General features: G+C 37.3%; 1 protein-coding gene across 2 annotated transcripts in view; it reads right to left on the bottom strand.

Annotated features, from left to right (window-relative positions):
* Nucleotides 1–729: 729 nt before the first annotated feature.
* The window catches only part of RAD23B (RAD23 homolog B, nucleotide excision repair protein), a 35815-nt gene continuing 21656 nt past the window's right edge, over nucleotides 730–14888 (bottom strand). For both annotated transcript variants that reach the window (XM_039699166.1, XM_039699165.1), the window contains 5 exons: nucleotides 11585–11712; nucleotides 7213–7336; nucleotides 6161–6288; nucleotides 5572–5748; nucleotides 730–3748 (listed from right to left, as the gene is read on the bottom strand). In XM_039699166.1, the coding sequence (XP_039555100.1) occupies nucleotides 3635–3748; nucleotides 5572–5748; nucleotides 6161–6288; nucleotides 7213–7336; nucleotides 11585–11712 (671 nt within the window). In that variant the 3' untranslated portion in view covers nucleotides 730–3634. The remainder of the gene's footprint in view (nucleotides 3749–5571; nucleotides 5749–6160; nucleotides 6289–7212; nucleotides 7337–11584; nucleotides 11713–14888) is intronic.

Here is a 14888-nt window from a genome sequence, read left to right as displayed (position 1 = left end):
CAGCAGCACTCATGTATTCATGACTGAATACTTAAATTTCTCCCATACATCACTCAATCACAGGTGGAATAAGTCTGCTTTTCTGGATGGTTTAATGAAGACACTACATTTTGTAAATTGTTGCTTCATAACCACATAGTGGTGGTTGTAGCTGTGTCAAAATAATGTTTTCAAAGGATGGTGTGTTGAACACTGTTGGCATCCCAAAGCAGGCAGGGATGAAGAAATAAAAAGGTTACTGACAAAGCTGTTCTCCCCACTCCCACCTTAGTCTTTCCATTACACTAGAGAGTATATTCAAGCACAGAAATTCTATGTTAGTTTTGTGAACAGAACTGGATTTAAGAGAAATTGGAAAAAAAAAAAAAAGATGGATGTGGCTGCCTCCAGAACTCTACAAAACCAAATGAAATATCCAATGAAACCACGGGTCACATATCTGCGTGCATTATTTGAGGACTTGGCTTTGTGTCTCTGATTTATTCATGCATGTTCTTGAAGTGAAGCTCAACCCAGCACTCCAAAATCAGTCACAATCTGGCTTCAGGAGTGATTATCTCACATTCCTAAAAAGTTCTGTTAGTGTGGGGTAAGAACAGGGCATTTAATCAGTAAAATGGCTTGGCTTTTAGCTGGATTCATCAGGCAGCTCTGGACGAGGTAAATGAACCACAGCATCCAAATGCAGCTGTAGAGAGGACTTAAGAACAGACAACTACAGAATTAATATGACTTCAGAGTAACTTTTTAATCCCAATTAAAAGTGCATCATAAATAGCTTTTGTCTAAGCAGATATTCAGAAGTTTTACAACAAAGGTAAGGACTACAGTACCAAAACTTAGGAAGAAATACTTTATTTTCTCAGCTACTGTTCAGAAAGCCCTGAGGAAACTGATCCCCAAATCCCTAAGAGATCTGCAGCAGAGAAGCTGAGAAGCACTCTGTGCAGACAACTCCTGGTAGTACTTGGTAGAAAACGAGGCACAACATACCTAGGCAGCTTGCTCAGGTCACACCTCCTCAACACCACATGAATTCCATGTATTCTTCCCTTTTGGCAGCTACTACAAAGAGAGACATGATTCTCCCTGGCAAGTATCCCGCTATTGGACAGGTAACAGTTTTTGCTAGCATGTAAGGTCAGACACCTGTTGTTCATCAGAAGTCACAAAAACACTGTTTCACTGCTGGAAAAAACGGGAACAGCATGACTAGTAAGGCTTCAAACACAGCAGCCATATATCCCTCAGTCACTCAGCATACAAAGTTACAAATGAACAAAGCTACTAGCTTTTTTTTTTTTTCCTCTTTTTTTTTTTTTTTTTTTACAAAGAACAAGCTCAACAGACTTTAATTCAAATACATTTATAATAAGTAAACATTTCAAAATCAAAATTGGAGGGAGTGGACTGAAACACCCAGACATTCTTGCTTTACTCTCCACCCTCCTAGAGAAGGAATGGTTATTTCTCATAGCAGTTTGATCAGTACAGAAGACTCCCACAAACTAAAAGCTTTTGTCTCAGTTAGGTATCAGCTATGTAGTAAAAGTACATTCAAGAAGTCCTTGTATCAATTTGGTGTTTTTCAAGTACCTGACAGCTGGTCCTTTTACAGATAACAAACAGCCTCTTTTGGCGTGCAGTGTTAAACCAAAATTCATCTCTCCCAGTTCACAGACAAACTGAGAATCCTGTTTAGATGAAGTTTACTAGCTGACTCAGGTATTAATGTTAACTTCTCTAAAATGAAAACATTATGAAATACTTATTTCCTATTTAGCAGTATCACATCTCCTATTGACAGATTTGGGTTGTGCTACTGATCACTTAGACGACATTCACCTAAGAAATTTTAAAAGAATAAAATCTGAATAATTAAAATACACACTATCTGGAAAAATATCACAGATGTAATAGAAAAAAAAGTAAAAGGCTTTAATACATTTCATTGTTTTGTGCAGATATTTTTACAGACTATGGCCAATCAATGAAGAAATGAAATACAAATGTTTCAGTCTTTTTAGCTCGTTTTTCAAGACACTTGACTTGTACTTTGAGCTTAAGTAATAGCTAAGTAGTTAATCCACTGATAAACACACTCAGCAGAAAATAATTTCTTAGTTTACTTGTACCACTAAATCATTAAAATCATTAATATCAATAGTAGTACAGGAATTCAGTGCTGTACCACTAATAATATTTTTTCCTGGTTACTGTAGAGGTAAAATTGTAATCCAGGTAATTGGACTACAACAGTAGAAAATTCAAACTATCCCCATGTTGTGTTCAGGTAACGTTGCACAGAACAGCTTTAGATTAAATTTACATTTGTTTTTATTCATAGTATTGCAATGATGGGCAAAATTACCTCTAAAAGTAAACATGTATAAAAAAAAAAGATTGTTAACATTTTATGATGACTAAACAAAATAAATGGTAAGTAGGTATAAAGAAATAAGATTCTGTAAAACTCTGTAACCAGAGTTTATTTTCAATAGAAAGTTTCGAGTGTCAATTTTTTTTACATTGGAATAAATTCATAGTTTGCTTGATATCTCAAGTTTTCAACTTCTCATCCTTATAAAGTGAATAAATCCCCAAAAGTCCTTACTTAACAGAAATAGCTTGAACACTACAATCTACTCAAGAGCAACAGAACACTTACAGCTGTACTATAAAAGCTGGTTCAACAAAGTTGGGAAGGTGAAATTTGATTTGATAAAGTCTCATTGCAGCAGACAAAAATGAAGCTTGCATTTTGTTTGCTGGCAGAAAAAGAATATTCAACTCACTAGAGTGCATATAACAAAACCAAACATGCAATCTATTGCTTTTAAAACTTTTACTGCAAGATAACATTAAAAGAACAGTAATTAGGTATCTATAATTTTTTTTTTTTCCCAAAGAGAAAATACGTAAACAGGATAATAATTTTTTTCTGTATGTATATAGTTTCTCAGATCATTTCAGGGGGACAAAGGAGGGGGTGGTGTTTCTCAATAATCAGGACACTTTTAACTGTAATGGGTTTTCATTGGAAAAAAAAGAAAAAAGCCAACACTGTTCTAATTCAGCATTAGACAAAAATACTGTGTTTCTTGCACTACTTTAACACAGCTGAAAAAAAAAACCCGAATACCCCCATTCTGGCATTCAGGATTACATTTGCTCAGATCTTTTAGATTTCACAAAGCTGCTATCCAGTGTTGCCATGAAATACAGACTGTAAAATCTACGTAGCACAGGCTACTTCCAATGTCAATACTAAGTGGAAAGGAACATGAAGCAGTGCATTACACTACATTTCTGGAACTAGTACAGTAAGAGTGAAAACCTAGAAAAAGTTAACCTACAGTTTACAGAAGGAACTAATTATCTGCAGAAGCTGATTTTTTGGTTGTATATATATATTTTTTTTTTACACTGTGCGAATTTCTGCATCTGCTAATTTAAAACAGACATTTAAAACTTGTTGCTTTCTTTGCTTTGTTTCCTATGTTCTCCCTTACACCCACCCCCTATATTCCATACACCAAGCATTATGAATATAAGCCCAAATATCCTAGACAATCCAGTGAACAGAGTTAGTGTAATGCACTGGTGTGAGGTGTGAAATAAAAAAAAAATCCTCTCAGTCTTCGTCGAAGTTCTGCTGTAGAAGAAAGTTGGCAGCCAGGTTTTCATTCTTCTCACAAGCGAAATATGCCTGTATGACAAGTCCTTCAGGAAATCCTAATGCCTTTAACTGAAGAAAAGAAACATATTTAGGAGGTGCATTTTGCATGTTAGGCTTCTTTGTATGTCTAGTGTCTTGAGACGTCACTTAAGCAATTACTGCCTTCTTGAAAATAACACTGATGCCTAGCTCAGTGCAGATTTTAGCAAGTAAAAAATAAGGTGCTGCCTCTGCCTTTAGTAAAGAGGCACTTGAAAAAGTGATTGGCTCAAGTCTAATGAACCACCATAAAAACTTGTCACTTCTTTAGCGACACAATAAGTCTAAAACAGACCTGGGTCACAGTATTGTCATGAAGTAATGGCACATTGCACTGCTGCAGGAAAAAAAACCCAACTTCAAACAATGCTCATTTTAAACAATTATACAAAGCTCCAAAGCACTTTTAACAAAAAAATTGCCTGGAACAAAAGCTCTCAGCCTGTGATCTTTAGTAAGCTGTCCAGCACATCACATTAAGCCATATTTTCAATTGTTTATCTTAAAAAATTAACTACACACTGCAGCCAAGACAAGTAAGCTGAGAGCAATCTGGTTTTCAGAAGTCAAGGAATTAATTAATGTCTGGAACACAGTGACAACAGGGCATGAGAACATCAGAGAAGAACTTATTACTGTGCCAAGGGTTTAGCCAGCACTTAGGGGCACTCAGCAAATGAATTCTTGTTTTAGCCAAAGGCAAGTACACACCACTATTTGGAGATTTTCTTAAAATCCTCACAGCACCTGCAAGGCATTTCATGTATGGGGCAGATCAAATAACTATGAGAAAAACTGTGTCCTATTATCCCACACCAGCCATTCTTAGATTTTATTTCTAGCCCACAGACAACATGAAGGCATCAGCTGCAATACTAAGACATTTAAATTTCAAGATTTGTCTTTAATGGAAAGAGAAAGAAGTGTATGGATCTCTGCTGGGTTTCAGAACAGGCTGTAGAGGTAAAAGAGCTCAACTGCATAAAATGGCTTTAAAAGGAAATGCAACAGACTAGAGAAGATGAGAACCTGTGAAGAAGTACATGCACAAATAATTTTATTAGACTAATTTTATTAATTGCCTATGTCCTCAAGATGTGGAGGACTGACACCCATATTCAAATAGGTATCTTCTAATAAGCCTTACTTAAATTTTGTTTTGCCAGATGAAAAAACATTGTCTTTGCAGTACCAAACCACTATCACAGTATGACAAAAGTCTTGCAATTTGTGCCAAGAAAAATCTCAGAGGCATTGCCATCTATGCAAAACCATTTTTAGTCAGTTACACAGTATTTATGTATGCAATATACCATCTCAGAGTGTATTTTCATGCTTACCAGTACTTTTAGAAAACTGTAATTAACTAATTGTCATGGACAGACAAATAACTGGGTAAAGTCTTGATTGCAACTAATCTACTTAACTTAAGTGTTCTTACTTTCCAAGTACTTTGCAAACAGTGTTCAAGCAGCCAGGTCTTTGTACCTGTCATGGCATGATCTAGAACAGTACTGGCTGAGGCTTCTGCAAGAGGGATTACTTCCTGAATAATTCCTGAGGGAAACCCATTCCATCATCAATTGTCTCTGACAGGATGGTCTCTGATCACTCAAAATGCTCTGCCTCATCTCAGTAAGGCAGATTTAAGATATTTTAGACTCAACTGCTATAAAGCAAGAAGAGATATGACTTGAAACAAGGTTACAACAAGCTGTGAAATGCCAAGCATGAAAATACCAAATATGATGCAAGAACTACTGAGCTAAACAAAGTTTAAGTTAGGTAAGTCTTAAGCATGCACTGGAGTCAACACCCAACAGCAACGAGATTTTAAAAGAAGAAAGGCTCACCCTTTCTATAGCTTCTTTTTCCTGAGGTGTTACTTGAATGTAGTTCATATGAGCATTCCCAGCATCTCCTATTCCTCCAGTGCTGGCACCATCATCACTGCCACTTAAACCTTGGCGAGACTCTAGAACTGGCTCATTCAACATATGAATAAAATGTTCCTGGTGCTGGCTTATTTGCTGTGATGCACAGAAAAGTAGAAGAAACACATATATTTAAGTAACTGAAGTTTAAGCATGCCAAGAGGCAAGTAAAAATATTTATTTTCAGAGAATTAAGAAGTTAAAGGGAAGTGCAAAAAGTACACAGAAAAAAAAGTTATATCTAATTATAACAAATACAATTTTTATGTTTCAATTAAACTGCAGTGATCCTTCCAACTTCCTCACCCCCTCTGCACCTCTTATAAAATCTCAAATTTGTATCCAATGTCATAGAAAATACATTCTGTACAGCAACAACAGCTGGAAAGCCAGCAATAGAATGTTGTAACTGCTAGTAACATATTATCCCAGACAACATCAACATATGACTCTCTTGCAAAAGCTGAATCAGAATTAGTAAACATTATTTTCTTGTTTTAAGATCCACCTGCAGTAGTTGGGGGTTTTCCCGTCCAATCTGCTGTAGCAATGCTGGCAACAGGGAAGGATTTTGCTGGATAATTTGTCTCATCTGCTGGAACTGAGGCTGATTTCGTAAAAACTCAAGTGGATGTCCTGAAAAAAAGATCAGTGAAATAACATGTTTTTTAAAAAGTTATTGAGAATCTTAATAAAATGCATACCTACACTGCAATTGTAGATAGTAACAGGTGGATAATACACCACTCACTGAAGAATAAAAGAATTTGCTTTCTCATTCTAGCTTTAAGCAAAATTTCTTTATTCTAAGATTAAACACTGCATTTCCTCCTCACCTAGTCTTCTGTTAAGATCCAATAGCCTTGTCCTTATCTCCAACACTTTCCTCTGGACATCTCATCTCTGGTTAATCTCAATCTACCCAATCCAGTCTCTCCTCTCTTATATCTTGACCATCATTTCCAGACAGACCTTTCCTACCCCTTCATTAGGCTCCTTTCATGTATTTTATCTATCTCCTTTTAAGGGGGAGATAAATACATGATAAATACTCTTATTTACAGCAGGCACCAACCACTGCCAAAGTGCTGCACTGCTGAGTGAGGAGTCATTTATAGGTCATTTATGGGTCCCTCCAGTGCTACACTTCATGGCTTAATTTCAGGTTTCTCCCTTGATATCCCAGCTTCTGTGTGGGAAATACATTAATATAGTCATAGTGGACAGTCCCCAGTCAATCACGGAGAAGAAAATCAGAGTTTAAGTGAGAGAAAACACATGCTCCCACCCCCCCAATCCATAGTCTTGCACTTCAGAATCCAGAATACTGAATTAAACAAATTGTGCAAGTTCACTGCATTTTTTGAGAACTTTGCACATGACATACAACAAGCCACTTGTCCCAGGAAAGTACCACACCTGGAATAATTTCCATGTTAACAGCTCTTACCCAATTCCCTCTGAGCAGCTCACAAGCACCTGGAACTTAAAACTGACTGAAAAATAGATGGATTAAGTGCACATTATTTATCACATCTCCTCCAATGCAGCCTTTCTTACCTCCTAGTGAACTAGTAGTCGTGGGTATAGTTGCTACTGCTGCTGCCACTGCTGAAGACTGAGATGCACCAGTGCTTGGTGGTTGAGGGGGGTCAGCCACAGCCTGATTATCTCCAGGTATACCCTAAAGCCACAGTTCACATCATTACCCACAGATTGCTGACAGACACGTTTCAACTGCATGCAGTATTTGGGTTACAGAATGGAGGGGGGAAAATAAAAAACTTAAATGCTTCCACTGCAAATACAAGGCAAGATCCTGTGAGTTATGCATTTGTAACTGACAGAACAGCGTGAAAAGATTAATTTTATTTTTTGGCAGGAAAAATGTGTGGTTTGTATAAAAAGTCAGTAAAGCGTGCTCTGTATCACTTTAGAACACGCTTTGAATCCTGTTTAAAGACATTTGATATGAGTGAAAAAGTTAAACTAAATATACTGTTACCCTATGTTATACTGTTGTGCAAAAGTGACATTACAGCAACAAACTGCAGTACAAAATGCTAACTAAGATTAACTTCCACACAACTGGCAAGGAACTGAGAAGAGACATGAGAACACAGCTCTTGGGACCTCTTTCCTCAATGAAAAGCTGTCATTCACTATATCTTAAAGGTGAAAAGGTCTGTACGTCACCCAGCTTTAGCAAGTTTGAAAAATAAGTTAAACTTGCCTTTTATTTTTTATGTGCAAGCAACTTTATACAGGAACTGACTGCTCAGAGGGCAGAAATGGACAAAGATAAAACACAGTATTATAATAAACTAGAATGCTGGTTATACAACAGTGATACCTCACTCTACTACTTTTCTCCTGCATGGAAATGCTTCAAGCTTCCTACCCGAAACCTGCTTTCCTCACTGTCACTGAACTCCTGCACCAAGTCTGTCCTTTTAATCTACCTTTCTGAAGCCTGAAAACTTACTCATGGGAGAGACACAAAGAATATTACAACAAACCCTGTTGGAACAGCCCAGAAAAGTTACCCAAATGAGGGTCATCCTTTTGCTGGGGAACCACAAAATGTAAGGAACTGGGTGGGTGAAAATATTACAGAACTACAGGGTAACCAGACAATGAAGAGGTTTGTCAAGCCTACCATAAAAATCACTGGTAGGTAATGTAGATTACCTAAAAGTCCTAAAAGTCCTGCTGTAACATGATCTTCACATGGTATGCTCATCATTACACCTGAACAAAAAGGACAAATATACAGCTAATATAGAGGGCACATCTAGGAAGGGAGAATTGGACAGTGCTCCAAGCAATGCTCTTTGCCTTACCTGTTAATTAAGAAGCACATCAAGGTATAAATCACCTGATCATCAAGTGCACATTTAAGCCACTCAGAGGAATAAATGCAAGATTTCCCTGTCACACACTTCATTACCTTCACATGGCTCAGTAAGCTCAGTACACATCCCTCCTTCTGCTGAGGGGGAGGAGGATTCCATTCATGGTATAATTCTGATGTAACTCTCCCTTATCAGTGGCTTACAGAGCACTGATTAAATACCTTTTCCATCAAATCAGTAATTTCTGGCAATCCAAGTATAATGTAACAATTTGGGGTAATCTTATGAAATTACTAGTTGATTTCACCTATTCACAGGCATACGTCATCACTGCAATCTGTGTCCAGATCAAACAACATGTGCTTGTTTAAACTTCTAAGTTTGCTCTTGAATGGAAGGACTGTGTAAACTAGTTCAAACAAATTTACTTAGAAATTTATTTGTCATCTTGAACATCATCTTAACTCTTGAACACAAGCTTGAAGCACCACTCTCCAAATAACAGGGACTGTGTACAGCTGTAATCAGACAATGCCAGTGAGGCGTATGGACCTTGCTCACACAGCCACACAACAGAATAAAGCGTGGTATTAAACCACACACAAGCCACTCTCAATGCAAACACTGCTTGGACAGCAAAAAAAGGCCACTGTTGCCTTATGCTGGATGAAACAATTGTTTACTGTTTAACGGAGCAGTACAGCGGTTTTCAGCTGACATTGCTCTCTGTAGGGCAATAATCACATCAGGTCCAGCTTCTGCACAGATTAGAGAACAAAATAGTTCCAGCTGGGAGGTACTTACTGCGATCATCTAGTCCCACTGACTGACCAATTCATGGCTGACCAAAAGTTAAAGCCTCTAAAGGTCATTGTCCAAATGCCTCTGAAACACCAACAGGCACAGGACATTGACCACCTCTCCAGGAGTTATGTTCAGTATTTTATTTTACTCACACTAAAGAAATGCTCCCTAAAAATATCCCAAAGAGGCTGGTTACTGAAGAGATGACAAAACTCATTCTTAACTAGAGGGTCGGAAATCCTTGGCTGAGAGAGAGATCTGGATGCAAATGCCGCCAAAGATGAGTGAGGGGCATAGAAAAATAAAGATCATCTTTTGCAATTCCTTCCACAACCATAGGATTACATCTATAATTCTCAATGATTCATGAAAACTGAAGAACTTGCCATTTGAACCATGGACAACAAGTAGACTCTTCAGGGTTCGTCTGAGGAACTGCTGTGATTTAATTGCAGTTGAAGTGCTTCCCAACACCTTACCCTTGCTGTACCCAGGTTTTTGAACCTGGATAGTGTTGTTACACTTACAGATCTCAATGTCTTAATCCTAATCTGCAGATTATATAAAAGATAGTGCTGATGATAGTTTGGATGCAAGTAATGTAGAGAGGGTCAAAGAACAGTGTCCTCAACAGATCAGATCAATAATAACTAAAAAGACCCTTTTTGTGATGCAGCAGGAGAGTAAGGAGGAGATCCAGAACAGTTATTAAGATCATTTAATGCAAAAGGATTCTTCTAGAAGGACAACAAAATGTCTGTCATCTAATATGGTCTCCAAGAACAAGACCATTCCTCCCTACTCTCTATCCCAGCAGGAGGAAGAGGAAGAAAAAAGAAAAGGTATTTTCCAGGGAAGGACAACACGGCACATAAAGGGAAATCTTAAATAAGAGAAGGACCCACTTTATACACAAGACCTACTGAAGGACTTAGAAATGAACTGCTCATAGCAGTCAATGCATTTGGCAGATGTGCCATGTAGCTCCATCGTGGGGACACTCTATTCTGGAGCTCCTGAACAGAAATAAGCTAGAGGAAGGGAATGCCAGAAACTGAGTGCACAAGAATTGCCCACTGTGTAGGACTGCCACACACACAGCAGGCCAAACACTTAGGGGAGGCACTGAATTTATGGTGTATTTACAGACTAGATGAACAGTAAACCCAACATTTTTACAACATGAAAAACAAATGTTTGAACTTGAGGACTTATGACAGAGAGTTGGGAGCTATTGCGTTCACCCTTGCTTGGCCTAATGCTAGTTGGGAATTAAACTTTTCATATTCTTGTACTCAAAAACATTTGTTGTCAACTTAGAATCTGAGGATTACAGTCTTGGGAACATTAATGTAAGTAATGTAAGTAGGAAGCATGCCAGGGAATTGAAGTTTTAACTACTGAAGGAAAACTTCATTAACAAAATTGAAGTTTTATAACTGGAGGGTAAAGATGCCAGATTTCTTATCAATCAATCAGAAATTCAATCCGCATGTATTTTGCAAGGATTAGGTCAAGATATCTGGTTGCCAGATTTTAATAAAGTTCAGATCTGCTAAAAGGAAAAACCTCATCAGGGGAAAAATGGTGTGCCAGAGCAAAAATTAAATGTACTGAAAATACTGATTAAGCAACAAAATCAGACAGAATCTATGTGGTTACAATTCACCTGTCAGATTAAGGTACACAATAAGAAAAAATCCAAAAAGACCAGGGTTTTCACTGAAGTGAAACTACACTTCTATTTCCTCTCATGCCAATGAAGTTTGTTTAACCCTTCAAGCTTTATTTATTAAATGAAAACTGATTCTTTTCTAAAACACTGATGAAATTAAAACATCAGTTAAATTAGGTACAGTTCAAAAAATCCTCTCTCAAACCTTTTTGTTTGTGAAGTATATTAAGAGCATGGTATTATTAGCAAAAACAGTGAACTGGAACCTAAGGAATGGTGACGATATAGATACAAAAGTACAACTAATCAACTAATGCTGTCACTAAAAAGTGACATTGGCAGTAAAGCTATGACTGTAACTGGACATAGTTTACAGATACATCCACATCAATCAACAAAAAATGAAAGTAAAGAAGTGGCAGAGGTGGTTAGGGATTACTTCAGTGTTTTCTATAACACACCATGTCTGATCAAAATTTTGATCTCATCTTCCCAGATGGCAAATGTCCCTCTCAGAGACTGAGTAATGTTCAAAATAACACCAAAATCAAAGTGAAAGGTATTAAGTGGAAAACAAAGGTGCAGGTAAAGTGCTCACCATCAGAAGGTATTCCACTGCTCTGTCAGGATTGTTGAAGCTGGCCCTCAGTGCTGCAATCACCTGCTCCCGCTCGTAGCCCATGGACATGATCTCAGTCACCATGTTCTCATAGGACTGACCGGTCACTAGGAGTCACAGGACCACCATTTTAAGGGAATAAGATAAAAATAATCACACACACACAAAAAAAAGTTTCAATGGGTAAGTGTAATTTCCACCTGAATTGCAGTTGTTCATTGAAAAGCATACTTCATATTAAACATGCCGTGGTTCTGTGGCTTTAATGCCAAATATATTCAGTAGTTTCATTATGAATTTGATTGGAAATAGTGAAGGGTAATGAAGAAAATGTAAACGTCTACTGACAAAAGCAGTACTTGTGATAGTTCTGTACTTGTAATTGAAATAATGTTCTCTCTTCAAGTTTTCATTTAAGGTCAAGGGCATCCTCACAGCTAATACTCAATTCCTGATGTAATCAAGAGAAGTCTCCTGCAGCTTACATTTGGAAATGTATTAATTTGAAATCTGCCTGTCAAATTATTAGCCATTGAGGATTTTCCAAATAAAGACTTTCTGCTATGCTGTTGTTAGATAGATGACAATTAGTGATTAGATATTGCTATATATTGCTACATGCTGGTGATGATGATCAAAGTAATTTGATCAAATTAATATGGACCAACTCAAATCATGCACAAGACTTAGAAGCTGTATCTAGAAAAGTCACTCAAGACTTCAGTGGCAGTTCAGGAAACCAAGTTATCTCATTTAATTTTTAATCTTTATCTCACTCAATGTAACATTTGACTAGACATCCATCATATAAAATCTGCCACCTCTTACAGCAAAAATAGATGAAAACTGTCCCGAACCTGCAACAATCAAGACAAAAGGTACACACACTATATATGGAACTATTTAAGGGCAACTGTTCACTAATGTCACTGTAAGGACAATTATCTCTCTTCATAATCCATTTAATTTTCCTGCCTCAAATGCAGACAGTAAGTATTACAATTACAAAAAAAAAAGTAACTAGTCTATTATACACTGTAATTGGGCAAGTCTTCAAGGATATCTTCCTTGAGGGGGAAAAAGCTACAAACAAACCCAGGCATTAAAATACCATCTCCTTCCTTGGATAAAGGCATTCCTGATCTCAGTGAAATCCTACTACTGACTGACTCTGCAACTAGCAAGTTAGCAAAAGGAAAGTTAAACAATTAACAGTCATCATAAAAAACAACTAATTAATGATAACATTAAAAAAAACCCAGAGGAAACAAATACAAGAGCTACTCTGTTAACCAGGTAAGTTGTAATTAAAAGAACCAAGGAAAACATGATGTTTTATTCCCTTAGGGAGAAGGTGTTTAAGTCAAGCCAACATTAAAACAGACCCACTGCCTGTTTCTTAAGATCTGCTTCTAAACAATCAGTGGGTGTATGACTTCAGGCAGTATGCTCAAGAACAAACAACAAAACAGCCCTAGCCCAAGGGTACTTGTGCATTATCCATAAATAAAGAATTTAAAAGCCTTGACTAATTTGAGTATTTTTTATTTGGGCTTCAAAGTAATAGTGCCAACCTGAGTTTAAGGAATGGTAAGTTCTCCATGTCTTCATTCAGAACTACAAGATCATTCATTTCACATGTACCTGCGTTTTTTCAAACGCTAAATAAAAAGACATCACCTAAACTTTGCTCTAAGGATACATACTTCTATACATATCTTCAGGGAAGCAAAAAAGCCAAGCCAATAATCATCCCAACACAATGATTTTGCTACTTCTGTTCACATTCTTCCTTACACAGCACTAGTTTACCCTTACCTAAGAAACTGATCAAGCAGACAAACACTTGTTGATGTAATTAGTTACTACTTGAACACTTCTGTATTGCTTTTCCAATGTAAGAAAGGTAGAGACTAGAAGATTTGATACAAGAAAAAGGAGGAAAAAGGCTGGCAAGCTCCACACAGGCTGCTACATAAGGCATAATTAAAAGCCAAAGGAGGAAAACAGAATTGCTGAAAATGTAGATGCACGTACTCCATACAGTCTACTTCCTAAAATGTGCAAAAGAATAATAATTCAGAAGTTGCACATCAGCAGTGTCATAATACAGAGTCAGGCCTATCTGTCCCTAGTGCAAGTAGAAATGTTTGAGGTCAATGCTGAATTGATTCTGCTTTTGGCTTTTATCTTTCAAGCAACATTTTAAAGTGGATTAACTCTCAAATCTAGTTCATCACACTCCCCACAATAATTCTCATCCTATGCCCTAAAGAAATCTTAGGCTGCTCCTGTGAAAGATGTGGTTGCACAAAGATTGCAAGACGTGCAGATCTTCACGCAGCACACAAACCCACATCACTTTTCAGCATTTAACTGAAAACAACAGCAAATCATAGAAAACAATCCCTGTTTTTAAATTGAAGTCAATTAATTTCAGAAAATGTAATTGAGAAGCCACAGTAAGAATACATGTTGGATCCAGCTTAGGAAGTGAAAACATACTCCATGGATTTGTGCAAGCAAATTCCCTTCAGGGCAACTTTTAAAGAAAAAGAACCACAGAGTTCATGCCTATTGCCCTTGAAAATTTATTGGCTGACAACACTTACAGTATGCTTACCCAGCAAATCATACTCAATATCTCTGATTTCCAAACATGTTAGGGACACATGGGTTTACTCCATCGGACACCAACCAAAGAACTCCCATACAAAATGGATTGTGAGGTGATGCTCTTGAAATATTTTGAGGTTTTTTTTCCCCAGTTTTGAGGAGGTTTGAACCAAGATCACCAGCTTCATTTAACTTGCTGATTGATCAACACTGCTAACACAAATGCTGGTGATGACATCATCTTGGCCACTAAGATATAATGAATGGTTAAGGAAGCACCTTTGGAAACAACAATCACTTCAGCCAGTTTAGTTTCAGTGTTACATTTCAGTCTCCTGCTATCAGTCTCTATCAGCTCTTTTGGATCATACAATTTAAAACAGTATGTCTCACCTAAGATCTAAACTGCAGCTGGACAGACTAAACCTAGCAGCTACCACTAAGTCTTGTAAAATATCACTGCTGCTTCTAAATCACCCTGAGCTGCTTAATTACAGCACCTGCCTCCAATATACCCACATGAAAACGTAAGTGAAACTCTTTACTTGGTTTCACTCTTTGTGCCAAATTGCAGCTTCATATTTAAAGACAAAAGAGAGAATAAAACCCCCACCTCCTCCTTATTTCTGTACCGTAATTTGTTACATTCCAAAACAACCCAAAAATT

This window comes from Passer montanus, unplaced genomic scaffold (genome assembly GCF_014805655.1).
Source record: "Passer montanus isolate IOZ18808 unplaced genomic scaffold, ASM1480565v1 scaffold130, whole genome shotgun sequence".
Lineage (NCBI taxonomy): Eukaryota > Metazoa > Chordata > Aves > Passeriformes > Passeridae > Passer > Passer montanus.
The sequence above is the reverse complement of the archived record's forward strand: the minus strand, read 5'-3'. Positions and strand labels throughout refer to the sequence as shown.